This window comes from Haemaphysalis longicornis, unplaced genomic scaffold, assembly GCF_048455015.1.
Source record: "Haemaphysalis longicornis isolate Haplotype H1 unplaced genomic scaffold, Haemaphysalis longicornis Haplotype H1 scaffold_1, whole genome shotgun sequence".
Taxonomy (NCBI): domain Eukaryota; kingdom Metazoa; phylum Arthropoda; class Arachnida; order Ixodida; family Ixodidae; genus Haemaphysalis; species Haemaphysalis longicornis.
The window spans coordinates 484,776,361-484,804,332 of NW_027526203.1; the positions used below are offsets into that span (position 1 = coordinate 484,776,361).

At 49.3% G+C, this 27,972-nt stretch overlaps 1 protein-coding gene and 1 long non-coding RNA gene across 4 annotated transcripts in view; both read left to right on the forward strand.

Moving 5' to 3' along the window:
• Positions 1-6,724: 6,724 nt before the first annotated feature.
• LOC144156362 (protease-associated domain-containing protein 1) overlaps positions 6,725-27,972 on the forward strand; it is a 42,806-nt gene continuing 21,558 nt past the window's right edge. Inside the window, exons 1-2 of one of the 3 annotated variants that reach the window (XM_077688367.1) lie at positions 6,725-7,197; positions 7,255-7,324. In XM_077688367.1, the coding sequence (XP_077544493.1) occupies positions 7,107-7,197; positions 7,255-7,324 (161 nt within the window). In that variant the 5' untranslated portion in view covers positions 6,725-7,106. Of the gene's footprint in view, positions 7,198-7,254; positions 7,371-27,972 lie in introns of all 3 variants that reach the window. The other 2 variants (XM_077688369.1, XM_077688368.1) reach the window with 2 other exon arrangements.
• On the forward strand, positions 8,483-26,383 carry LOC144156365 (uncharacterized). The gene is made up of 2 exons (XR_013319756.1): positions 8,483-19,439; positions 19,718-26,383. It is a non-coding gene; the product is annotated as an uncharacterized LOC144156365 (long non-coding RNA).

Below are 27,972 nucleotides of genomic sequence, written 5' to 3' on the forward strand. Positions count from 1 at the left end.
TAAAACTGATTAACCCCCCTTTGGTCCGGCATTGTCCAAGAATTGTGGCTCGCCTTTTTCAAAATTGTATTGAAAGCAAGCATTGTGGGAAAAATTAAAATAAAAAAAACAGGGAGTCATGGCACACACCCCTCCCACATGTGGGCAACAACTGCAATATATTACGCATTTTCTCCTCTTTCTTTAAACTTAGGTCCACCTTAATGACCATATTAGGCATTTGGTTATGCTGAGTGAGACACGTGTTTGGAAAAGGTGATTCATGTCGGATTTGAAAATGATATCTGTGAACATGACACACGAAATGCCACATGACCGACGCGAACTCACAACTGCCTAATTTTACCGAAGAATCCCCCTAAATACTCTTGCGCATCGATAGAAACGTGTTTTAAATAATGCTTGAAATTAGCAACTCGATACAGTTGAATAAATGTTTGTTCCTCCTCCTCAGTATAAACAACGACTGTCCAAAAATGGTATTTATTTTAGAAAAGGTACGGGAAGGACACGATCACAGAGGCGCTTGTGGGTCTAAATTACGTGTCCGGTAATGTATGGCCGATAGCGCACGGGTCGTGTGCAGTGTAAATGTTTTGGTTTGTTTCTTCTTTCTATAAGGACACAGCGCAATTTTACAAGGGTGTGGAATTTGCACGCGTATGCACAGGACTTGTCGCTTCTTACCCGTTTCGCGTACTAAACTTTTATCCTTTAAATAATCTCCACGCCACCTTCAAAAAGCACCCTTCGACGTTCCCGAAACGGCAGACGACTGCACTCAACAATAAGAAAAGTGCAATGTGTGGAAGCAATGTTTATAACACGTTTCACACTCAAGCGGTGACCAGGGCGAAGATGTTTCGTGGAATTAAACCAGCGCATTAACCCGCAACGGCCGCTGATTATTGCGTTTCTAGAGGAAATGCGCAAGCAGAGGTAACTATGTCATTGCTTACTGCCAAACGAGCACACATATTGGTTGTTTTGTCGGGTGCAGCGCGCGTCTTGCGCCACACGCAACGTGAAAAAGCAGACGACGCGAGAGCGCCATCCACACTAGGACACTAGGAGCGGTTCGTCCCGCGGCCGCCAGGGGCCGACTGTGTTCGCGCTCGTCATAGCATCCTCGATTAACTGCACCTGTGCACACCGGGGCACACCGGTGCGCCTTTTCATCCTCGATAAACCGCACCGGTGTGCACCGTCCGTCCTCGATAAACCGGGGTGCACCGTCGCGGGGCAATTTTCGGTTGCACCGCCGCGCACCGAGAGAGTCGACGGTGCGCCGGCGTGCAGTCCCGAGATGCATCGCGGACGATGCCGGCGAAGGAGCTTCCTCCGCCGTCTGCTGCAGCGACGGCGCATCGCCGCACTCGTGTCAACGCGGACGGAGCTGTGTATTGTTGCTGACAAGGATGGCGTGCTTGTGAATTCATCGGGCAACGATGCGACAGTCTCCTAACGGGCGGTAACAACGGCCAGTGATTGTAAATGAGGACGCAAACTTTGTGTACTTCAAAGACGGCTGCATGCATTGCCAGAAAGTTGGGGATTGACATTCGTTTCGTTCGATCGAATTGTCATGAACTGTTACCGGAGCGCCTAGACGATGAAGACCTACTTGTTTTGCTGTAACGGAAGGGCGGAACAAAACAGGCACTCGCATTATGGCTCATACGAAGATTAGAAGCAGCTTGTATGTAGCTGTTTAGTGGAAGCGATAGCGGTACGTTGTTCCGCATGTGTGACGGATTTAAGTTGTGCGTACATATAATCATTGGCCTTCAATAAATACCACTTTCAAATAGCGCTGTGTCTCATTACAATGCTGTATTGTTACTTGTGAACGTTTTTATGAGTTGATTTCTTAGATTAAGAGATGGCGCCTGGGTAGAACCGCCCCGTTTGTCCTCGATCAACGCTCCGTGCCGGTACGCACCGTCGTGGGGCACTGTGCACCGCGCCGGTTTTGGGGGCAACACCGGTGCGTGTTTATCGAGGACGCTATGATCAGTCACGTACAAGTGACGTCATGATGATGATGATGATGATGATGATGATTAAAGGCCTCTCCTTTGAATCGGGGTGACGGCGTGCGCCATCTAGCCTATCTTAGTAGTTTGAATTTAAATTTAGTCCCTCAACTCGGATTTCTTTTTAATTCTGCCCTGCCGCTACCCCTGGCTGGGATGTTATTTTATCGACTTCCCTGCTTTTTTCCCACCAATACTCTAGCCGCTGCTTAGTAATACCTACTGCTGACCAGTTAATGCTTCCATCAATTGCGAAGCCCAGTGCCTCAGGAAGTAGGACTTTCCCCCCAATTCTATCCGGCTGAATCTTTTCGCATCCTATTACTATGTGGTCGATTGTTTCTTTATCCCTGCCACATACAACACATGTCTCATCCTGGGACGAATATTTGCTCATGTAGGTTCGAGTTCTCAAGCAGCCAGCCCGCGCCTCAAAGAGCAACGCACTACCTTTATTGTTGTCATAAAAGTTCTCTTTCCGGATCTCTTTTTTGCTTGCTTTGTAGATTCCCAGCGATCCCTTCTTTTCCATCCTCTCTTCCCACATGAGCGTCTCTGTTTCCTTCACTTGCTTTTTAACTGCCCCCCCTTGTTTATTTGCCGCGGTCAAGGTATATTTAGTCGCCAGCTTTCGCGTCCTCTTTCGCCATTGGGTGTCCACACTTTTAAGGTACATGTACCTGTGCACTCTGGCTGCCCAGTTCTTCTCATCTAAATGTCTAAGCCGCTCCTCAAAACGTATCTTACTTTGCGCTACCCTCGCCTCAAATGAAGCCCAACCCATATCGCCTTGTACCGCCTCATTTGTAGTCTTACTGTGAGCTCCCAGTGCTAATCTGCCGACTGCCTTTTGGTTAACCTCCAGTCCCGACAGGATATCGGACTTTAGGCATAATACGGCATTAGAGAACGTGAGCGCCGGCACCATTACCCCTTTCCAGATGCCTCGCACTACCTCGTACTTATTGTATCCCCAAAGTGCTCTATGTTTCATTACTGCTGCATTTCGTCTCCCTTTCAGTTTGAGGTGTTCTTCATGGGCATTCAGGTAGCCTTTTCCTTTATTAAGCCAGATCCCCAAGTATTTGTACTTATTTACTAATGGTATGGCTTCCTGTTGAATTCTTATTGGTGCTGTATGAGCTTCCTCGTTGAACACCATGACTCCAGATTTCTGCGGGTTAAAATGTAGGCCTAGGTACGTTGCCTCATCCCCACAAATGTCGGCCAGTTTTTGAAGGTCTTCCGCATTATCTGCCAGCAACACTATATCGTCCGCGTACATCAATCCCGGAATCCGTTGCTCCACCAACTCTCCATTGCTTCGGTACGACAAGTCAAAGCCTAATCCACTCTCCTCCAATCGTCTTTCCATTCCCCTAATGTACAGTGTGAACAGCAATGGCGAAAGGGGGCACCCCTGTTTTAAACCTCTTCGAATGTACACGGGCTCTGTGCCTGTACGTCCTTCCCATGTAATATGCGCCTTGTTATCCTCATATATTGCCCTTAGCAGCCCCACAAATTCTGACCCAATCCCCTCTTCTTCCAGTATATGCCACAGCAATCCCCTATCTACGTTGTCATAGGCTCCCTTTATGTCCAGAAACAGTAGCCATGTTGGTCTGCCCTGTGCTGCCGAAATTTCGATGGTCTGGGTTATTACGAAAATATTGTCTTCTAGGCGTCGACCCGGCCTAAATCCATTTTGTAGTTCCCCTAAAATACCGTTACTTTCCACCCACTTCAACAACTCGACTTTGATGGCTTGTATAGCTAATCTATAGAGCACTGACGTGACTGTAATCGGCCTGTAAGAGCTCGCCTTGTCCTTCTCTCCCTTGCCTTTATAAATCAAACTCATTCTGCTTTCGCGCCATTGCGTGGGAATCCTCTCGGATTTTATAGCGCGCTCAATGGCTCTATACAAGTGCGTCTTTCCCGCTGGTCCCAAATGGTTGATAATCTCTATTGGGATACCATCCGGTCCTGTTGCCGTATTTTTGGGAACACTGTGTTCTGCCTTTTTCCAATCCAAAAATTCGATATTGAATTTTTTTTCTGCCGCTCTTCTATTGGCCACATGTGTCCGGGTAGCCGATATCTCGCGTGTTTGGCCGAAAGTATTTGCTATGACTCCATGTAGGTATTGTAATGCGCTGTCCCCCAGGAGAACGTTACCATCCCCGTCCTGTATCTGAGTCTGCACCTCTTTAGTCGTCGTTCCCAATGCTTTTAAATGACTCCAGAATTTTGGGGGGGGCGCTCTTATCCTTCTTACGTATACCTGATACCCATTTCTCACTCGCAGTTTTAATCTTCGCTTGTACTAGTTTTTGCACCTCAAATTTCTTTTCTCGGTACCGGCTCCACCGTAACTGCACCTCTTCCTCCTGATATCCCATTTGTTTTGCCTTTCTGTGCAATCTAGAAGCCCGTTGTCGCTCTTCAATAGCCAGTTTAATTTCCTTGTCCCACCAGCCTCGTGGTTTCCTTTTACCCCGCCAGCGGTTTTGTTTCCTTACTTTGTATATTTCCCTCTGTATACAACTCACAACCTCGTCATATTCCCACACCTTCGTGGGCTGGGCCTCTAATTCTCTTTCGATGCTACTGACGATGTCTGCTATCTGCTTTTCGCTCAATTTCTGGAGCCCACCCTCCGGTGTTTCCTGCCTAGCCCCTCCACTGTCAAATTTCAGGATTATGCGCCTGTGGTCGCTGCCCAGGCTGTGTTCTCCTTCTTCATCTATCGTCATTTGGTTCAACCGCTCGTACGTGTGCTCTGAGACGAGGCCGTAGTCTATGCAAGACTGTCTATTGCCGCTTTGCCACGTTATCTGCCCGTCGCATTTATGCTCCCGGTTAACTATTACCAGTTGCTGTTCTTCACACATATCTAGAACCATTGAGCCGCTATAGTCCGTATATCCATCTAGATCCTCAATGTGGGCATTTAAGTCGCCTACTAATATCACCTCGCCGGATTCTTTAAATTTCGTTACGTTCTTCCTGAGGCACTCCACCAACTCTTTATTTTGTTCTCTGGCGTCATTCCCTGTCCACAGATAGGCCACTCCCAACCGTGTCTTTTTTCCACCCACAATTCCACAAACCCATAAGTGCTCCTCACAGCCCTGATTCTCCCTTTGCCAATTCCCTCCTCGCCTAATCAACATGCCCACGCCCCCACCTTTCCTCTCTCCCGCTGCCCTGTTGCACCCCACCCATACGTAGTCATCCATCACTGGTGGCTCCTCCATATCTCTCAGGTGGGTTTCAGTCAGGGCGTACACGTCAATTTCTTCTTTCTCGAGTTGGGTTTGTATCTCAATCCATTTTTCCTGCTTGCGGCCGCCTTGCATATTTATATAACTAATTTTAGTTCCACGGTTTATTTTCCTTTTCTTTGCTTTACGTTTCCGTCGCCGTGCATCAGTGCCCCCTCCTTCCTGCCTTTCGCCACCGCCTCCACTCAGTCCGCCTTCTTCTTGAACGTTCGGGGCCCCCCTAAAAAAGCCAGTGCGCGGGCCGCCAGTCGGTGCCCTACAGGCTCAGCTAGACGGCCACTGAAGTGTATGCCGTCGAACACAAACACCCCGTTGCGGCCTGCTCGGACCAGGTCCCGGTTCAGGTTGACCACCTCAAACTTCATCGTTTTACCCAGGGTCCAAAGCTCCCTGTTTGCCGCAACCACCGCCCTTTCTACGTGGACCCCTTGTTTCTGCACCTCCGGCACCGTGCAAACCGCAATCTGCACATCCTCCGAGACCACCCTCAGCTCGGTGACCCCCTTCGCAATCTGCCTTGCGAACCCTCCCCCGCGCCCCTGCAACACATCGTTCACACCCCCCATTATCACCACCAAGCTGCGGTCCTCCATTCTATCCCACAGTTGCCCCTTCGCTTGTTGCATTACTTCCCCGACTCTTTTTCCGGGAAGCTTACTAACCTTCACGCGTTCGTCGTCTCCCACCTCCCCTTAATCACCTCTCCCACCCTGGCCATGTTGGAGTCGCCGACAACGATGACTTGACGTCACTCACGTCACTCACACTAGCGCCACCTGCGAGTGAGTCATCGAACTAGGTGGTTACGTAGCGCCACCTGCGAGTGAGCCATCGAACTAGGCGGTCACGTACCTGCGAGTCAGTCATCGAACTAGGCGGTCACGTACCACGAGACACAAGGGATGGACAGACCCTCGGCGTTAGGAGCTTCGCCCCTAAAACCGCTCCCCGGCGCGACGCCGCAGGCATAATTGTAGTAAAGGAGGCGATGGTTGTGGCACGGCCGCTGGATGAAAGGCGCACTTGCGTGCGCTTGCGAACGGCAACAAGCGCAGCCACATGAGTTGGCTGTCGCCAACAATGACATACTCGAACCTGGCTGCCTGGCGTTGCACAAAGGATGACCCACAGAACCGAGAACCGTCCTCTGAACTCACGCTGCAAAATAACTGCCCTACCAAAAAAAAACAACAAAAAAAAAAATCAAACGTCACATCCGGTTAATATGTGTGTGTGTGTGTGTGTGTGTGTGTGTGTGTGTGTGTGTGTGTGTGTGTGTGTGTGTGTGTGTGTGTGTGTGTGTGTGTGTGTGTGTGTGTGTGAGACGTCATTTTAACAGACCAATCAGGGTACCGCGCCTGCTAGCCCGATCACGGCCGGGCTGGAGGAGCGGCGGGCGCGCAGTTTCATGAAAGTGCGCGCTCGCCGCTGCTCCAGTCCGGCCGTGGCCCGATATGCTTGTGGCAGCAGCCACCGCGAGGGGAGCGCATCTTGTACCACATGTGTGGCGCAAGACATAGCCAAACAAAATAGACCACAAAATGCGACCTTCGTTTGAAGTTTGACAGTGAACAGAGCGGCGGTTCGCTCAGAAAAAAGTTTTAAAGTGTTCCAATTATTGTCGTACCACCCTATGAGTAAGCTGAAACCGGGAGTGGGAAAAAGCTTGCAGTCATATGCAGTGTAGGGTCACGTTGTCTCAAAGGTCGGTTGGCAACTGTGGTTCCATCATGGCAATGGGCGGCCACTGACACACGAGTAAGCTGGAGGGGAACTGGGTATGCGCAAGAGACGCGTTTTTTTACGAGGCCCATTGGACACAGCGAGTGGACTGCTGGCGTGCTGCTGCCTTCTCGCGAATGTCCTGGCAGGTAAGCTCCGGTGGTGGTGTGACGCGTGGTTGTTCCAGTGGCGGCGTCTCTTTGCAGCGTCGTCATCGGACAGCCGCTTCCTGAAGGAAGACATCTTCTTCGAGATCCTCGAGCCCGAGAGCCTGAGGTACACGTTCCGGCTGAGGCCTGCGCATGAGTTCGGCTCGTCGTTTGTAAGTGAACGCCTCTCGAAGCGCTACAGCGTAGCTGATTTTGTGTCGCGTGGGCGTCGTGCCGCTGCCGCGAGTCTGCTGCGCAGCGCCTGGTTCTCCCGCAGAGGCGAACTCAGTGGATTGCGAGGCTCGAATTTCTCGGTCTGGCCGGTTGGAATTTCAGGCCGGGTTCTACGCCCTTGACAGGTGAAGCCGTCAGCGTGAACGTATTAACCGCTCCGCTGTCTCGTGCCTGGCGCTCGAAAGCTTTCAAGATATAGCACAACTCGTGCCTGCACCTGTGCAAAGCCAAACTAAGCTGTTCATTCTTGGCTCGTCGGTCCCGTATTCTGAAGCCCTTCGAAATAGCTGAGCTGTCCAGGTTATCTCCCAGTGGACACCTGTCGAGTGCAAGCACAGCACGGCTATCAGATACTCGACCTCTGAGGAGGGCAGTTGTCGCTGCGCTGCAACAGGACACGAGTTAGTAGGGGGGTAATGATGCAGTCGAGTCCCACCGGAAACTGCTATATGCACTACGCATGTATAGTGCTCAGCGATTGAAACGCGATACTGGGAGCGCGTGGCTGCCGGTGCTTGTTGCGCCACAGGTGAGCGCTTGTGAAAGCGAGCTGACGCATTGGTGGTATACGGTGAGGGTGAGAGCGTTCGTGACGCACGCTGGCGGCATCCGGGAGACAGCCCTTCAGTGTGTGGTTCTTGGCGGCGCCATAGGGGTGCTACATGCCATGGCTTCAAAACGCTGCGCCTGGGTGCCATGCGCGCCACGATAACACATCGCGATAAATGCGCATTCAAATTCTTCATAACTCGCGTGGTGCCAGCTCGCCCAGCTTCGCGCGGCGCGGCGCAGCACGCAGGCGCAGCGTTTTGAAGCCATGGCATGTAGCACCCCTATGGCGCCGCCAAGAACCGCACACTGAAGGGCCGTCTCCCGGATGCCGCCAGCGTGCGTCACGAATGCTCTCACTGTATACCACAATGCGTCAGCTCGCTTTCACAAGCGCTCACCTGTGGCGCAACAAGCACCGGCAGCCACGCGCTCCGAGTATCGCGTTTCAATCGCTGAGCACTGTACAGTGGTGAACACGGTGAGGTGAACATGGCTTAAGGTGAACACGGGAGCACGTGGCCGCCGGTACTATCAGAGCAGCCTACCGTGGGATGTGCGAAGCAGCGCGCATGCGCTGTGCGTGTCGAGCTAGACTTTGCTTTCAGCGCGCGCATCGCGTCATCGGAGCGTCTGAGCGTCGTCTGCTAACTTCATCTTGGAAGATGGAATCCGCAAGGAAAATGTTTGAGTCAGCGGTTATTCGTTCGTTAGCTCGAATGCAATGCAATTGGTTCTGTACAGTGGTGAACACGGTGAGGTGAACATGGCTTAAGGTGAACACGGGAGCGCGTGGCCGCCGGTACTATCAGAGCAGCCTACCGTGGGATGTGCGAAGCAGCGCGCATGCGCTGTGCGTGTCGAGCTAGACTTTGCTTTCAGCGCGCGCATCGCGTCATCGGAGCGTCTGAGCGTCGTCTGCTAACTTCATCTTGGAAGATGGAATCCGCAAGGAAAATGTTTGAGTCAGCGGTTATTCGTTCGTTAGCTCGAATGCAATGCAATTGGTTCGTCACATCCTAACTCGCCAGCATGCTTCAAGCAGACTCGAAAAAAAAAAAAAATTATGCTCATTTTAATAGCACTTGATATTTTGTAAGTGTTTGCCACCGGCACCTTAGGAACACATGCGCACAATGTTTATCAGAAATAAATTGAGAACTTGAAGTAAGCTTGGGCACTACAACATCGATTCAATTTTCTGTGAAAAAGCACCTTTGTGGTTTTTATTAGACATGTTCATATAAGTATTGCGGATTCGAAGTTCAAAGTGAGACGCAATTAGCAGATGACGCGCAAATAGCAAAAGACGCTGGGATGATGCGATGCGCGCGCTGTACGCAAGTTCTGGCTCGATATGCACAGGGACGCTTTGCGCAGCTCGCGGCAGGCTGCCCTGGTAGTACCGGCGGCCATGCGCTCCAGTGTTAACCCTAAGCGAGCTCACCACTGTACTGCCTTCTACGAGGGGCTGTCAGAAACACTTTTCTGTATGTTGCCACGGGCTTGGTTGGTGCTGGACTAGTGTGACCTTCGTACAGCTCTATGCCGGCTGTACTTGGTTTGCGCCAGGACAAAGCTCGTGTTGTATTCGTGGGTGTGAAATAGGTTATGGCTGTCCACTGGGCCGTTTACAGCTGTCCACAGGGCCGTTTACAATGCATTCGAGCTTCCGATCGAGGCAGGAACAGAAATTACGCGGGCGGCCAGGGCGCAATATACGGTGTTGATTGACATCGTAGAGATATTTGTGGCCCGGCCGCCTGCATCATTTTCTTTTATTTTACTTTTGAGTTGTTTGTAAAGAAGTATGTATCTCGTCCCCCCATGCTGTCCATCCCCGGCTATCGCCAACTCTCTAAATAATATCCCACAGTGGCTTTATTTGCCAGGCAGATCTAGCTCGCATGGTCTCTTGTTGCTGCAGGGACGTGCAATGTCTCGGCTTCAATTTCCGGTGCGTTGAATTTATGAAGGCGTAAAAATTCCGTGGTGTCTTCCATGTTTCGGCCAACACCCCAAGTGAGGTGCCTACTGCGCTGCCCCGTGCCTCGTAGCGCGGTGTGGCTTCGGCGGGACACAGTTTTACTTGGTCATGCAGCAGTTCAACAGTGCGTGCTCTTCAAAGAGCACAGACGGGGGAAGGCGCACCTGCGCTTCTAAACTCGTACGTGCTTGTACAGGGTGCGCGAGGTATTTGGGAACAGAATGTTGGCTCCAGGCACAGCAGGATATCTCCTGCAAAATCAGACATATTTTTGCGAAGTACATCTCTTATGGTCTATTTCCATAACTACTCCAGGAATTCGCCATTGGCAGCAATAAGCAATTCGATTCAGCTTCAGAAATGGCTGCATGCATGAATCAGGTGCTCCTGAGGCGCTAACCACACGGAGCGATTTTGCCAGCGATTTGGGGAGCGACGAGACTAACGACAAACTACTTTTCACCGTGGACCAAATCGCTCATCGAATCGCTCGGTTCTGGGTCACCAGAAAAAGTCTCTCACCTCCCGATAGTGGCCTGAGCGACTAGCCAATTGGAGAGCTGTAAGGGGCGCAACTTCTGGCTTGGGGAGAGAGCGAGGGGAAGGGGGCGAGTGGCAGCACAGTTCATCCTAGAAAAGCACGACCCTGTGCTCATTGAAGTACAGTAATCCCGCGTTATAACGAAATCGCTTTACTCAAAATATTGCTTTATTCGAAATTTTCTCTGGTCCCAACCCAAACGCATGAATTTGAGGCCGTATTACTCGAAGCCCACGAAGAGCTTGACCCGCTTAGATCAAAGTGGCGAGCGGAGGCGTAGCCGAGCGGCGGCGACCCAGCAAAGTCAGGCTGTCAACATGGCGGGTCAGTGTAAGCTGGTGTTTCGCCGGCAATTTTCTCGAGCCCGTTATGCTCAATTCGCATCAGCCTACTTTAGGCAAACGTTCCAAATGTGTGGTAGGGTGATAGAATTTTCTTCCTAGGCATTGGACAATGACGTGGTCACGATGGTGCACAAACACGGACACTCGAACAGTAGAAGTAGCAGTGTGTTCAACAACAGGCCGCCGAAAAACACTTGTTTTGCAAACTTCAAGGCTGCACACCTTGGGAACTAATTGCCTAGTTATCATGGAAAGCCCCTAGTGCAAAGCTGGTCAGTTTTCACGATTGCACTGTGTGCCCACAATGAGCGCTTAGTCGTTTTTTTGAGCTCAGCAAAAGCAACCTCGAACTTGAGCCTCGCCATTTGCGGCGCTTTCCAGTGCGAAACTCTCGTTGCGTTCCGTGCCTGGCAGAGGTGGAATTTCTGGCTAATGGGTAGAAGGCGACCTGGAGGCGTTTGCGTTGGCTGACGCTGCGGCTCCCGTGGTCGCCCCAGCGATGGATGCGGAGATAGTTGACACTGTGGTTGGTGGCCCCGAGTAGGACCAAGAGCTGCGCGAAGTGCCAACTGTGGCGCACACCTGCTGCGAAATAAGGTTGCGTGCATGTGCGGTGACCACAGCTTCATGCAGTGCTGGTCAAATTGGAGCAGGGGTTGCTCGCGCCCGGCAAGAACGTGAAACAGCCAACGCTCACTGCCTTTTTTGTACCTGAGCAAAGTTTTGTTTCACTGAACACACGGTGTTTTGATTCGTCACAGTTTGCCACAATTAAAGCTGAAGTTGTTCAGCTTTTCTCAAGTGGTCACTTATATCGAAATAACGCTTATAACGAAATTTTTCGCCGTCCGGCTGACTTTGTTATAACGAGGATTACTGTACGTTTATTTCCAGTTTTTATGACAAATGCACACATAAAAAAAAACCTTGCGGCCGTGTGTATTTCGATAATCGTATTGGGCGCTGTGCGGCAATATTAGGATGGCTCATCGCGTCGCTCACGCGATTGCTTTCATGTGGCTGCCTCAGTGAGTGATTGGGATGAGCGATGTGGATCCCTGTCGCATCGCTTGTCGCGTGGCCCGCAAAAATTGCTCCATGTGGTTAGAGATGTTGGCCATTGAGTGAGCAATGGTGGCCTTCAGCAAGTCTTTTGTACTAAGCGGCTCTTCATTAGACTCTCACGTTAGTCTCTCGTTAGCAGATGGAGTAGTAGTCAAGCCGATTTCCATCTGGAGAACTAGGAGGCCATGAGTTGGGAGTGACGTGGCCCGAGGAGTGGTCAGCCAGCCACTCTTAGGCGGAGTGGGTGAGTAGCGCCACCACGGTCCTGAGCTCCGCAGGGGTGCCTACACCTGTAGGAATTTGGTATTTGCAACACCACGAACCCGAGCACATGTGGGCTGGACCCACACGTGCTCGGGTCCAGCCCACTGGGAAATGGGTGTCCTGGTGGCTGAGCCCACCAGGCTTTGGGACCTTCGCGGCCCCCCGGCGGCGGCAACACGCCACTTATGATGCCCCCGGTCTAACCCGCCCGGGGGGGAACCAGCCAGTCGCCTTTTCCTGTCCTCCTCTCAACTCTTTCTCTTTCCTATTTTATTTCCTAACCCTGTCCTGTCATCTCATTTCTTCCTTATCTCTAGGCTTATCTCAGGCTTTTCCAGGTGGCGAGAGTTAATCCTATGCAAAGACGTCACTCTCGATCCTGAGCATAGGATTATAGTGGCAAGGTACGGCTAGCATGGGAAGTCACGTTCCCTTGTTGGGTTCGGTGGTGGGCGGCCGGCCTTGCTACCGAATGTACACTGTGCATTTATGGCTTATTTTTCCACCCCAAGAAAAACTGATCGGTCCCTGAGAAGGGGCTGCACTGAAGTACTTAGCATCAGAGCAGCTCTACCTGTCGAAACCTTTAACAAATACCTTGTGGTACACTCCGAAGCAAAAAAAAAATCTGTGTTCCTCATTGCAAAATGCCTCGAGAACATTGTTGGGAAAGACTACCATGCAAAAAAACTTGCCTCAGGCGACGTGCTGGTAGGAGTACAAAGAAAAAACCAAAGTGAAAACCTCCTGAAACAGGACCCCCTGGCTCAACTAAAAGTGACGGTCATGCCACATCGTAGTCTAAACACAACCCAAGGCTTCACCTCTGAACGAGAACTACATCATGAGAGTGAAAACATTCATCTCGAAGGGCTGAAAGACCAAGGCGTAACAGCTGTGCGGAGGATAACTATGCGTTGCGCAGGTGAGGCAATCCGAACTAAGCACATTGTTTTGACTTTCAATCGTCCAACACTTCCCGAATTGGTCCATGCCACATTCATTTCCTGTCCAGTGCGTCCATACATACCTAATCCGTGAAGGTGCTTCAAGTGCCAGAAGTATGGCCATGGAACTCTGTCGTGCCGTGGCCGATCCATCTGTGCTCACTGCGCAAGCACTGACCACACCAGTGACGATTGTAACAAGCAACAAGTGAAATGCCCAAACTGCAGTGGACCACACCCTGCCTTCTCACGTGCATGTCCATCATTCGAGAAAGAAAAAGAAATCATCTGAAAGTCACAGAGAACCTAACGTTCCCACAAGCACACCTGAAGCATGCCTTGCTGTCGGGCAAAAGTTACGCAGACGCAGCTCGTCGGGGGGTGGGGCGTCGTCTGATAGATGCGGGCACCCAGTACAGCGAAGCTGACCTGGTCCCGTCGCAGCCCCCCACTCAGCAGCAGAAAGTCGCTACCGTGGCCTCTGCTGCTGCACTCCGACCTAGTGCTGGGCGAAAGGCCGCCAGCACGACTCCTGTCCAGGTCAGCGATGTTGACCTGGCCTCGTCTCAGGCACCTGGGCAACAGCAGAAGGCTGCTCCTGTGGGTAATGCGGTTCCAGCTGTGCCCAGTGCTGTGGCTACGGCCTCAAGCGCAAAGTCTGGTCCTGACAATCTTTCAACTTCAGAAACCGCGGTTGAGGCCATGGATGTCTCTCCAAGTACGTCTGCTCCTGAGGCATCACAGGAGAACCGCGGTGCCACAGGTCGTGGCAAACCGACCAAACCAAAGGCCAGTAAAGTCGTTGCCCCTGGAAATGACCCCACAACCTAAGTGAACCTGCTCAGAAGGGCCCCGAAACACGGCCTGCTAAAAAGAGGAGAAAAAACATCATCCAGAACATGATCCTTTTTTCTCTTTTGCTGATTTTCATGGCTGCTGAAAGTGTTATGTACTGGAATTGTAGGGGGTTGTTAAGAAATCTAGACGATATTTATGACATCCTCACCAATCACAAACCACAAATACTGTGTCTCCAAGAAACACACCTGCGCCCATCACAGACAAACTTCCTAACACAGTACATTGTTTACCGTAAGGACAGGCAAAATTGCATCCAGCCGTCTGGTGGTGTGGCAGTAGTACTCCAAAAATCTGTGGCTTGTCAGTACCTCCAGCTAGAGACGTCACTCGAAGTTGTAGCTGTCAGAGCCATAGTTTTTGGCAAACTAGTGACAGTTTGCTCTCCCTACATTTCACCCGACTATCGCCTTTCCAACGTCGAATTAGAAAATCTAATCAATGAACTACCTGAACCTTACATCATAACCGGTGATTTTAATGCTCACAACCCCATCTGGGGATCTGTGCGAGCCGATGCTCGAGGGCGACTCATTGAAAGGTTTGTCACGACATCCGGATGTTGCATCCTTAATAAGAAACGCCCCACATATTACAACTCCACACACCACACATACTCAGCAATAGACCTTGCAATTGGCTCTGCAATCTTACTGCCTATGCTTGATTGAGCGTATTTAACAACCTGTATGGCAGTGATCATTTTCCTGCAAAACTAATGGCTGTAAACAATGACTCTCAAGGCACAGAACCACTTCGAACATTTAAATTACAAGCAGGTGACTGGAAAACATACAAAGAACTTTCCAGGCTACCCCCTACAACAATATGCCATTTAGATGTTGAAGCAGCAAGTTTACTGATTACAGCCCACATTCTTGACTCTGCTCAGAAAAGCATTCCAGAGACTTTTTTTAACTCTCCCAAAAACCCAGACCATGGTGGAATGAGGACTGTGCACGTGCACGGTAGAACAGAACAAGGCGTGGGCACTTTTACGCCGCTATCCCACGGCCGACAACCTTCTCAAGTTTAAGCAGGCAAAAGCTAAAGGGAAGCGTACGCGACGTATGGCGAAAAACGAAAGTTGGACCAGCTTTATATCATCTATAAATTCTTATGCAGATTCTAGGAAAGTCTGGACTAGAATAAAGAAGCTGAAAGGATACAAGAGTCATCCTATTTCCCTAGTAAGTAGTGGGGGTAACTCTGTAAAAGATCAAGCAGATGCAATTGGGAAACACTTTGAACTTGTATGCAGTTCTTCACATTATACACAAACATTTTTACAGCATAAGAAGGCAGCAGAGCGTCAGCCCCTTCGTGTGAACCAACGCTCGAATGAGGGATATAATGCTCCATTTACCATGCTTGAATTGATGAGTGCACTCTCGACATGTGGTAAGTCAGCCCTTGGAGCTGACCGAATCAGCTATGACATGATCAGACACCTACACAGTGAAACCCTGCATGCAATACTCTCTCTTTAACAAAATATGGCAAACTGGTCGCTTTCCAAGAACATGAAAAGAGGGTATCGTTGTACCGCTTCTAAAAGAAGGAAAAGAATCCTGTCTTGCTGCGAGTTACAGACCCATCGCCTTGACTAGCCGTTTATGGAAGCTGCTCGAAAAAATGATGAATCGGCGACTATTGTACTTTCTCGAGTTTAATGGTCTGTTAGACAAAAATCAGACAGGCTTCAGGTCTGGAAGGTCAACTACAGATAGCCTGTTTGCATTTGAATCATATGTGAAAGACGCCTTCATCCAAAGCAACACCGCTTTACTGTGTTCTTTGACATGGAGAAGGCGTATGATAGAACATGGCGATACTGTATATTGCTAGATTTGCAGTCATTTGGCCTTACTGGTAATATGCTCAACGTTATTATGGACTATCTCTCTGATCGCACATTTCGTGTTCGTGTGGGTAACTTGCTGTCTAGAACCTTTGTTCAAGAAAATGGTGTACCCCAGGGGGAGTGCTGAGCTGCGCACTTTTTCTTGTAAAAATGAGTTCACTAAAAAATGTTCTTCCACGAACTGTCTCATACTCCACTTATGTTGATGACATTCAAGTTAGTTTGAATTCCTGTAATTTATTGATATGTGAACGCCAAATCCAATTAAGTGTCAACAGACTGGTTACATGGGCTGACAAGAACGGGTTTATGTTTAATGCTGATAAAAGTGCTGTTGTTGTATTTTCCAGGCGGCGTGGTGTCCATCCCCCTCCTTGTACAGTTGAACCCCTTTATAAGAGACACGTACCGGGGAGCAGTTTCTGTCTCTTATATCAGATGTCTCTTATAAGCAGGGAACCATTTTTTCACTTACTAATCAGACCCTAGTTCAATGTGGGCACCATATGACTAAAATAAGCTCAAAAGAACGCTACAGCATGTTGCAAAAGATCCATTCTAATTTATGTTCGGCCCCCAGAATTTATGAAACAGTTCCGAATCTTGTTTGCTTCATGACTGTATTTACACTGTATTTTACAACCGATTCTGCAAGCTTTTTTTTCTTTCCTCGTTTGTGGAAGATGAATCGTACATGTTGAGTTCACAAGCCTGATGAATAGGCAGAGCGCACAGCTTCTTCCGCTGTGGGCTCGGGCTATTCATTATGCTTGCAGGACTCAACATCTGCGATGCTTCTTGATTGGGAGCTATGCGAGTGGGAGAACCCGCATGTGCGATCGCACTCCATCCAATAGATGGCAGTGAGCTTCAACCACTTCTGTAAGTTGCATTTCCATTGGCAGGGCTTCTCATCATCATTTCATAGCTGACTGAACCACTGTGTGTTTGCTGAAGTTATAATAAATAGTGACTGCAGGCGTCTGTCATTCACCTGTGCTTCCAGGATGGAAGCAACTGCAATTAGTGACTGGTGGCAGTGCGTCTGAAGTTAAAATGTCTGTTACAAGCGAGATTATTGATTAAAGTTCAAGGATGACTTGTCCCTTATAACCAATCTTCTACATCCGATGTCTGTTATAAAAGAGGTCGATTTAATGGGAAAGATAGGGCAGCCAACCATGTGGGTCAACAGTGTCTCTTATACCCATTTGTCTCTTACATCAGTGTCTCTTATAACGAGGTTCAGCTGTATTACATTACAAGGTCAGCCCATACCAGTAAAAAATGAACACAAGTTTCTGGGTATTTTACTTGACCACAAACTCACATTTATACCGCATTTAAAATTACTAAAAAGGAAATGCCTGAAAACGATGAACATTTTAAAGGTACTATCGCATCAGTCATGGGGAACGGACACAAAGTGTCTGCTTTCACTTCTAAATATCCTAGTAAGGTCAAGGATTGACTATGGATGTATTGTATACCAGTCTGCAACCACAACAGCACTGAAAATGTTGGACCCAGTATACAACTTGGGGCTTTGCTTCGCAACAGGTGCATATCGAACAAGCCCCATTCCATCCCTTCACGTTGAATCTAATCAGTGGTCCTTGGAGTACCAGCGCACTTACACAGCTCTGATGTATGCTGCAAAGACTACTTCTATGAAGGAACACCCTTTGAATGCTATAATGAAGAATAACACTAATAATAAACTTTTTGAAAATCGACCATCCATAGAACCACCCTTCCCTTTGGCAGTGTCACGCCTCTCAAAGGACCTACAAGTTCCTCTTGCTGAAGTTTACGGCACCTCCATTCATGAGTTGGTTGCTCAGAGGGACATTTGCCCAATTCAGTGTGACATGTCTTTCAGAGAACTGCAAAAGAAAAATGTGCCAAACTTTGTTATTACTCAGCACTTTCTGTCACTCAGGGACAAATACAAGGCAGCTGAATTCTACACAGATGCCTCGAAGACTTCTGCAGTGGTGTCTTGTGCTGCAATTGGCCCCATATTCACTTTGTCCAAAACAATGAACAGGAGCACTATTATATTTACTGCAGAGGCATATGGCATCCTGCTAGCTTTGAACCACATTCTCCAAAACAAAATTAAGAGCTCAGTTATATACGCAGACTCGCTGAGTGTTGTTACAAAGCTTTCATCTCTGAAAGCTTTGTGCCAGGAGCAGATAAGATGTCGTATACAATGATTCAACATCTGCACACAGAAACTCTCCAAACACTCCTGCACTTATTCAATAAAATTTGGGCAGCAGGATACTGTCCGAGGGCTTGGAGAGAAGCTATTGTAGCTGCCTTATTAAAGGAAGGGAAAGATGCCTCACTACCTACCAGTTACCGACCAATAGCTCTGACAAGTTGCCTGGGAAAGCGTTTTGAAAAAATGGTAAATAAGAGGCTAATGCATTATTTTTAATATAACGGCATCCTGGACAGTTGTCGGGCGGGTTATCGATCAGGTTGAAGCACAACTGACCAGCTAGTAGCCTTTGAGTCATATGTCAAAGATGCTTTCATCCACAAACAGCACTGTCTTTCTGTTTTCTTTGACTTGGAAAAAGCATATGACACAACTTGGCGCCACGGCATACTGCTTGATCTCAAGGCTTTCGGTGTGTCTGGGCACATGTTAAACACTACTGAAAGTTGTTTGTCACAGCGAACATTTAGGGTTAGAGTAGGGACAGTGGTATCCAGAACGTACATACCGTATTTATTCGAATCTAAGCCGATAGTTTTTTTGAAATACTGATATATCAAACTCCAGGGTCGGCTTGGATTCGAGGATTTTGAAATACGCGCCAATTTCCAAGTTAAGTGGTGCACAGCTAGCGCCACCCAGAAAAGAAAGTATTGTAGCCATTACTAGACGAGCCAGTAGCCATTAAGGGCCATAGGCCGCCATTTTGAATTGTGCAGATAGTGGCCTGCGCAACGTTACTAGATAGGTTCAGTTGTCAAACTCCCCATTCGTCCCATGCATTGAAAATGGCACCGTTTCTTGAACGTGTCACCAGGTGGCGGTAGCGTTCCACCCGGCTCCACTTTGCTCCACGTCGTCTGCTAAGCACAGGCACTTGTTCGCGCGTTTATGGGCACTAAAACTTCGTGTAGAGGCTTGTTTACTATAATATGACCGATTTTTTGCCTTATGAGTCAGAAGACTGCCCATATCAGACGGTAAAACACACAGAACACAGTTTTTTTTCCCTTTATTTGCTCGGCCACGACCAGAACCGTAATTTTTAGGGATTGACGCATGCAATACCCGCGGCATTCACATTTTGGATTCAGCTGTACATATTCACCGGTAATCTAGCAATAATTGCGGCCAGTTTCGTACATAACACACTACAAGTGCTTTATCAATCCGAACGTTTTTTTTCTTTGCAGCGAAGCTTTCGCCGAGACGTTTGCGAGAAGCTGGTGCCACAATATATCATTGCGTGGACGGTTTGTGAGACCTCTCGCCAAGACGCGAGGATAGAATGACGTTAATGAGGAGCAGGATGATGTCTCAGACTTAACAATTCATTGTACCGCCATTTGATTGCAGGTAAATGTCTTATCGCTTCTCGGTCTTTCGGCTAAGATCGAAGTGCTTTCTTATGAAGCAGGTGTGTACATTAGTGAATGCCAATCCATAACTTAGCGTTTTTTTTTTCTAATCAAGTTTCAGTACTCAATAGCATCGGAAAAATACCCCTAAAGAAAGAGAGGCTTGTCACTTCCGTACAAATTTCAAGTTATTACGACTGCACGAAAAAAAAAACGAAAATCTTTCACGAAAAGGACTGCGAAAAAACATAATTGCTATTTTTCATAACCTTCCAGCCCACAATTTCTCCGTGACATCGGTACTGGACATTAACTACACCAAGCAGTATTATTGGATAAAGTAAATAATTTGTACATTCAAGAAGAATAAAACAAATAATTCATCTGCAGTTAACATAGTTTATTCCATGCACTTGCAACATGAAATGATAGTATTGCCCAAATGCTTGTTCGACATTTACAACACAATACTTTTAGCACTTCACTCAGTTGACGTCACACTCTAAATCAACTTTGCACGCTTTCTTGCTGCCTTCACTTGAATGCTGGCATTCTCTTGCTGGTGCAGGAACTTTGTGTAAAAGTGCATCCGTGTCACTAGGTAAAACTTCAAGACGTGGGCACTCAGCTCTTCAAAGTGGGCACTGCATCCAACCCGGACTACTAGTGTTCTGGGATAGCTCCTCCAGGATATCCCAAAAGAGGTCACCGAAAGCTTCCTTTTTTTCTGTTTTCTCAATGACGCGTTCGATGCCATCGACCTTTTTTTTTTGTCTTTTTTGGCTTTTGTCCGCCCGTGGAATCGCTCTATCCTACGTGGAGCGCAGTCCTTCGTCACTCGGTGCACAAAAAAAATGCCACTGTGAGCGGTTTGCGTCATTTTGATAGCCACTCGTGCAGCCGGGCACGCAGCACGTCGGCATGTTTCTCACAAAGATGGTTATGGCACGCACTTTCCCATAATAAACTACACCACCCAACACCACCAAACAGCAATCGCTCACGAACCACACCGCACTTGCGACGAGACGATACTGCCGACACCGAAATCAGACGATGCGACCGGACGGCAGCCAGGCCTCGGCTGCCGCGACGGATCCGCTTGCGACTGCAGCGCCACTGGCTCCCGCGTGAGGTGGCAGTCCCACGAAACGCGGCGGAGTTTGACAACTGAACCTATCTAGTAACGTTGGGCCTGCGTGCGGTGTGGCGTTTGGTTTTGACAGCGCAAAAAGAAGCGGTGCCATAATAGTGCCGCTTTTAAAAGCAAAGTTGTTTTAGCTGCGGAGTTGTCGTCGAACGTTCAAGCCGGGCGGGACTTCGGCGTGGATGAAAAAAATGTCCGTCGTTGGAGGACGCAACGGGAGAGGATATTTGCGTGCGCCGCAACGAGGTTGGCAATCACCGGACCACGAGAATGCTGTCACCATGAAATGGAGATGGCATTGGCTGACTTCGTTCAGACGCAGCGAGCAGCTGCCCTTCCAGTAACGACGGAAGGGCTCCAGGCAAAAGCAAGGTAGCTTTTAAGGGAACGAGGCTTATCGCGGGCACACCTCAAAGCCAGTCGGGGCTGGCTACAGAAATTCATGAAGCACTTCGGCTTTAGCCTCCGTCGTCGAACCTCAATCGCCCAGAAGTTGCCCGGTGATTTTGAAGAGAAACTGATTGAGTTCCAGCACCGCATCTTCATGTTCAATAAACGTGTTTTCTTTTTGTGAACGCTGACCTTGCCTTTTTGTTCGGCCTACATTCGAGGTAAGTTTTTTTTTTTTTCGCGCCTTCGGACTTTCGGGGGTCGGCTTAGAATCGGGGCCGGCCTAGATTCGAATAAATACGGTACAAGAAAATGGTGTTCCTCAAGGTGGAGTATTAAGCTGTGCTCTGTTTGTAGTTAAAATGAATTCGCTTGGGAAATCGTTGCCACCCACAATCTCCTACTCAATGTATGTTGACGACGTCCATATTAGCTTTAGATCATGCAACCTGTCCATATGTGAAAGGCAGATACAGTTAGGTGTAAACAGGCTTGCGAAATGGACAGAAGAAAACGGTTTTAAACTGAATCCTCAGAAAAGTACATGTGTTTTATTCACAAGACAGCGGGGAATTCATCCAGAACCCGACATCACACTGAACGGAGAACGAATTCCTGTGAAGAAAGAACAAAAGTTTTTAGGTGTTATACTTGACCAAAAGCTTACATTCATACCGCACATAAAGACACTCAAACAGAAATGCCTAAACACCATAAACATTTTAAAAATGTTGTCGCATCAGTCTTGTGGTGCTGATAAAGACTGCCTTCTATGCTATTTGTCAGTTTAGTTAGGTCGCGTATAGACTACGGAAGCGTAATTTATGGGTCCGCGTCTAAAACTGCCCTAAAAAGGTTAGACCCAGTGCTACATTTGGGCCTTCGCCTTGCTTCAGGAGCATTCAGGACAAGTCCAATTCAAAGTCTTTATGTCGAATGTGACCACTGGTGCCTAGGGCACCAGCGTGCTTGTACAGCACTGCTCTATGCTATCAGAACAATGTCTATGAAGAATCACCCGTGCAGTTCTATTCTGAACGACGCCTCGTCTGCCCGTTTGTATCTGGCACGCCCCTCGATCCCTGCCCCTGTGTCCTTTCGTGTCAAAAGCCTTGCAGAAGAAATAGGGGGTATCTTTTCATGAGGGCATGAAGACCTCCACCGCTGATGTAGTCCCGCCTTGGGAAATGTCAGCGATTCATTGCGACACATCCTTTAAGCTCATTAATAAGCGCCGTGCACCTCGTGTATTGATTTTACAGCATTTTGTACATTTACAACACGCATATCCATACACCTCATTTTACACGGATGCCTCAAAGTCTGCTTCCGTTGTGTCGTGTGCTGCACACGGCCCGTATTTCGCCAGCACAAGAAAAAATAGCAGTATCTTTACAGCAGAAGCTTATGGTATTTTAATCACAGTGGAGCACATTACACAGAGCAAAATACAAAATCAATTATCTACAGACTCCCTAAGTGTCGTTATGGCACTAGATTGCTTTAAACCTACAAAAAATGTTGTCCTCAATCACTTTTTTAAAGCTCTTGTGACTGCTTATAAATTACAACTAAAAATACTTGTTTGCTGGATCCCTGGACACAGTGGCATTCTGGGCAATGAAATTGCTGACCAGAACGCCGCTTCGGCGGTCCTCCGTAGCGGTGTTGACGTAGCGCAGCTCCCTTATCTCGATTTGAAGCCAGTGATCTGAAGGGGAATCCGTAAATGCTGGCAGAACACATAGGACACACGCACAGACAACTAATTCCACTCACTAAAACCACACCTAGGAAGATAGGCAACAGAAAAACTAAACAGATTCATTGAAGTATTGATTTGCAGACTATGCATAGGTCACACTTGCGCTACACACGCATATCTTTTGAATGGCGCACTCCCACCGGTTTGTGACAAGTGTGGGGGCCGGCTCTCCGTCCTCCATGTGTTGAGTGCACATCCTGCAATGAGGCCAGAAAACGGCATTTCCCAAAAATATACACCTTCAACATTCCACTACACCCGTCACTGTTTTTAGGAGATGAGCCTGTGTTCACAATCTATTCTCTTTTAAGTTATCTTGCAGAAATCAAGTTTTTAAAGCTCATCTCATACAGTGCGTGAGCTCGGAGCCCACGAGCATTGAGCCAGGCCCTGATGTTCTCGGTGTTTGCACGAGGGGCCGCTCTCGTAGCATGCTCTTTGGCTCAAGCTACAGTCACGTTCCATCCATAGTCCCTTTCATCCACCATCATGAACATCTCCATGTTTTAGTCTACGGGCCGTCTACACACATATATACAGTATTTTAGGATATATCATACTCATTTCATACATGACTATTAAAGGGACACTGAAGTGATTTGTAAACATTGCGGGATTACTAGCGCAAATTGTAGTTCGGAGTCCGTAGGCATTGTTTCGACCACTCTGGCCGCGTTTACGCGAATTTATTTAGTAGAAAAATCAGTTCGAAAATGCTGTCCTCCTCTCTTTACGCTCGCCCATTTTCTGTGGCGTTTTCGTGTGACGTCAGCAGGAGATGAGCTGGAAAATGGCTGCGCTACTGCACGGTTCGCCGACCAGCCGACCTACCGATCGAGTCAGTCGGCCCAGCGTTTCGTCCGCCGGCCGCCGACGGGTCGTCCCTATTCGCTCGCTCAATTGAAACTAAGCCACAACACCTTTGTGAATGAAAGAATGTGCCTTTTCTTACTTTGTTAGTTTGTACACTGTGTCAAACTCAGAGTCCGGGTCGCTCCACACAAGTGCACATGCGACGCTTCGCTGACTTTACGCTAGTAGGAAAATCAAAGGCCAATTGAAGGCGGAAGAAGAGTCTGCGAAGTCAATATAGGTACTAAGAAAATAAAATCAACTGAAACTTTTACCGTACAGCGCAAAACTAGGGAGCAGGAAGCACTTTTTGCGCTGGGTAAACAAGCACAGCGGGGTAAACAAGCACAGCGGTCAGCAGCACGACCGCACATCTGCGAACGCTTTTCCGTCAAAGAAATGCAATTGCTAGACGTGAGATATTGTGGAAGTTTGGGGGACAGTTACTGCAGGAGTGATATACAACAAATAGTCACATAAAGTACTTAAAATGCTTAAAATAAATAAAAGTGTAAACTGGTCATACATTATAAACCTTATATATCCAAACCGGTCAGCGCCGGCTCGTGGTCTAGCGGTCTGAGGCGCTGGAATTTGTTTGGAAAGTCGCAAGTTCGAACCCCCCAGGTTACATGTATTTTATTTTTGTAAGTTGATTTTTTCGTATGCGGCCGATGTTTTCTGAACTGAGTTCACCATTTTTGGGCCGTAACGTTCACTGCTCCACGAGCGAGATCGCAGAACGCGCGCATACTGACAATGACGCGCTAGCGAGTTCTCGTTGGCGTGCTGTTGCCACAAGCACCGACTGCTTGCGGGCAGTGGGCCCAGGCCTGAATCAGCACACCCTTGGCCTGGTGCGAACTAGCTTTTTACGAACAGACATGAGTGAGGCAAGCTCCGAATATGCGGGAAAAGCGCATGGCATTTGAGAGTCTGCGGTGACGCGGAGGGCGTTCATCCACTGCGTAGGCCTCGTCTAGTGATTTCTACGATTCCAAGCCGCCCTGGGAGGTTTATCTTAGACATTTGACAGCCGACAACATGACAGAAGCGCGATACGGCGATAATTGAGAAATCGAGAATGCCCATCCAACAACGCCATCAGATGTCAAGCATGTTGTTTTACAGAACCGAAACCGAAACTTTTGATTGCTAACCTTGGGCATCGTCCAATCACGGTGCCCCCCCTCCTGACGTCGCCGCCTTTAGTTGGTGCGGCCGCCGCAAACCGCGCATAGTAGTTTTTCTTCTTTCGCGCTTTGTAAAATAATTACCGATTTGTCAACCGGATAAACGATGAATAGTGTGTTAATTTGAGCCAGTCTACACAGTGCAAGCAAAAACGGGAGCTTGACAAATTCACTTCAGTGTCCCTTTAAAGACCACGTAACTATGAAAGAGCACGTAACCCGACTATGAAAGACCACGTAACATAGTTTTGGCGCTCTTTGGTCTTAGTTACCCTTGCGCCAATAAATGCAAACATGCATACAAGGCAGGAAATTTGAAAGGCATTGGGTGGTAGCAGTTGAGCGGATAACGGCACTACAGCCCATTATGGCTTGTCACTGTTCTGCACTTCTGACAGCTTTCACATTGAGTGGAACAGCTTTAATTTTTTTTGTTCCGCCTTTCCACTACAGCAAAGCATGTAGGTCTTCACGGTCTAGGCACTCCAGTGACTGTTCATAATTCAGTCTAATGAAACAAATGCCAATCTCCAACTGGCTGGCAATGTATGCAGCCTTCTTTGCAGTACACCAAGTTCGCGTCCTCATTTACCATCTCTGGCTGCTCATCGTTGCCCGATGAACTCGCAAGCGGCTCATCCTCGTCAGCAACAATATGCAGCTCCTTCGGCCTTCACACGAGTGCGTCGATGCGCCCTCGCTGCAGCAGGCGGCGGAGGAAGCCGCTTCCCGGGCGTTGTACAATCGCGACGTGTCTTGGAACTGCACCCCGGTGCCCCGCCGACTCTCTCTGTGCGCGGCTGGTTTATCCAGGACAGATGGTGCACGCCGGTGTAGTTTATTGGGGAAGAACAGGCACACCGGTGCGGTTTATCGAACAGGCTTTTAGGCAAGAAATACAAGACACTGTGGCGGCGCCCCAGCAGCTTGCGTCGTCTGCTGCCGCAAACGGGCACGTTCCAGCAACGATGACGCTGGGGCTGAGCCACGAGTGGTGAGTGCTGACCACGCGCTTGCGGTGCGCGGTGGGCACGAGCGTGGAATAAAGCGGGGACCTCAGTTTGGGTCCACGGCGCTGTAGCGTGCAGACGTGTGTCTTCTCATCTCTCTGTCGCCGTCGCGACATTGGTGACCCGGATGTTGCAGCGGAGCCACGTACTCAGAATGGACCCTCCCCGCGATGCCAGCGGTCCTTCTGTGTCCTCCGCTGCCTCTTCACCTGGCATCTCCGCCGTCGCTTGCCGTTTGCCCCCCTTCAGCGCTAAGCACCCCGACGTGTGGTTCCTTCAAGCCGAGGCAAGTTTCCGAGTGAGTCACATCACGTCGCAAGAGACCCGCTTCAACCATCTACAACAGTCACTGCCTATTGAGATCGCGGTTGAGGTTCGTGACATCCTTGCCAACCCGCCTACCACGAACCCTTACGACACGTTGAAGGCTGCCATCTTGAGCCGCACGAGCCCTTCGGAACGGCAGCGTTTCCAGGGGCTGCTTTCTGCAGAGGAGTTGGGTGACCGTCGACCTTCGCAGCTCCTTCACGAACTGCAAACCCTGCTCGGCGACGCACCTTCTGCCACGGACTCCCGTTTGTTGAAGGAACTTTTCCTGCGACGGCTCCCCTCTTCTGTGCAGATGATCCTCGCGACTGCTTCTGACCTTCCCTTATCCGCGTTGGCCGCGCATGCTGACAAGATAATGGAAGTCGCCACGTTGCATCCGCCTTTGTCCACGGTGGCATCCGCTCAATCTTCCGACCATACCACCGTGGCGGCGCCTGCTACTCCTTTGCCCTCACCGCTATCCGACGACCTCGCCGCTCTCTGAGAGCGCATGCAAAACTTGGAGGAGCTTGTCGCCTCGGCTGGTTACAGCTCGCCGCCGCCTCGCAACCCTCGAGCTCGCCGGTTTTGCCCTTCTCGCCGTATCCCGTCTCCGCAAGTATTTCGCCAGGAAGGCACAACGCGCCAGCCACCTCAACACCCTGATTCATTGTGCTTCGCCGCTTCGGTGCAGCGGCGCAACGTTGCACCCGTCCTTGCGGCTGGCCGGGAAACGGGACGAGGGATCGTTAGCGGCGGCGACCGATTCCCAAGCCAGCGACAGTCGCCTCTTCTACATCACAGATGCAACCAGTGGCCAACGTTTCCTAGTTGACACTGGTGCTGAAGTGAGTGTGCTCCCCGCTAATTCCTGTGACCGCACTCAAGCACCACTGTGCCATCTCCAAGCTATGAACAAGTCCAGCATTCCCGTGTACCGAAAAAAATCCCTGATGGTAAACATCGGCCTACGCCGTGCGTTCTGCTGGATTTTCCTCGTGGCCAACGTGAGTCACGCCATTCTAGGAGCCGATTTCCTTTCGCACTTCGGCCTCCTGGTTGACATGGCCCGAAAAAGAATCCTGGACGCCACAACCGGCCTTTCTGTCATCGGCAAATCGTCTCCAGTCCATGCGTTCGCATTTACGCTTCTTTGCGACCTACCTTCTCCGTACCGGGAATTGCTGAACGAGTTTCCTTCCCTGACTGCCCCTCCAGACTGGACAAAGCCAGTGAAGCATGACGTCGTTCATCAGATCATCACCACCGGTCCACCTACGCACGCCGTGGCGCGTCGACTGGCTCCAGAGAAACATAAAATCGCGGAACAGGAATTTCACCACATGGTTGAAATCGGCATTGCTCGCCCGTCATCCAGCAACTGGTCCTCGTCGTTACACATGGTCCCGAAGAAATCAGGAGACTGGCGACCCTGTGGTGATTACCGCTCCTTGAACGTGGCCACTGTACCCGACAGGTACCCCCTACCTAATATACAGGACTTCACCAATAACCTCAGTGGATGTACCATCTTTTCAAAGCTTGACCTCCAAAAAGCCTACCACCAAATCCCCGTAGCCCCGGATGACGTCAAGAAAACTGCCATCATTACACCGTTTGGCCTCTTCGAATTCACTCGGATGCCTTTCGGGTTACGCAACGCAGCTCAGACTTTTCAGCGCTTCATAGACGTCGTCCTCCGTGGTCTACCTTTTGTTTTCGCCTACATAGATGACGTTCTTGTCGCCAGTTCATCGCTATCTGAGCACCTGCACCATCTGCGGATAGTTTTCGAATGCCTAGCAGAGCATGGCCTCATCCTTAATAGCGAAAAGTGTGCGTTCGGGTTGCCGTCCTTGGAGTTT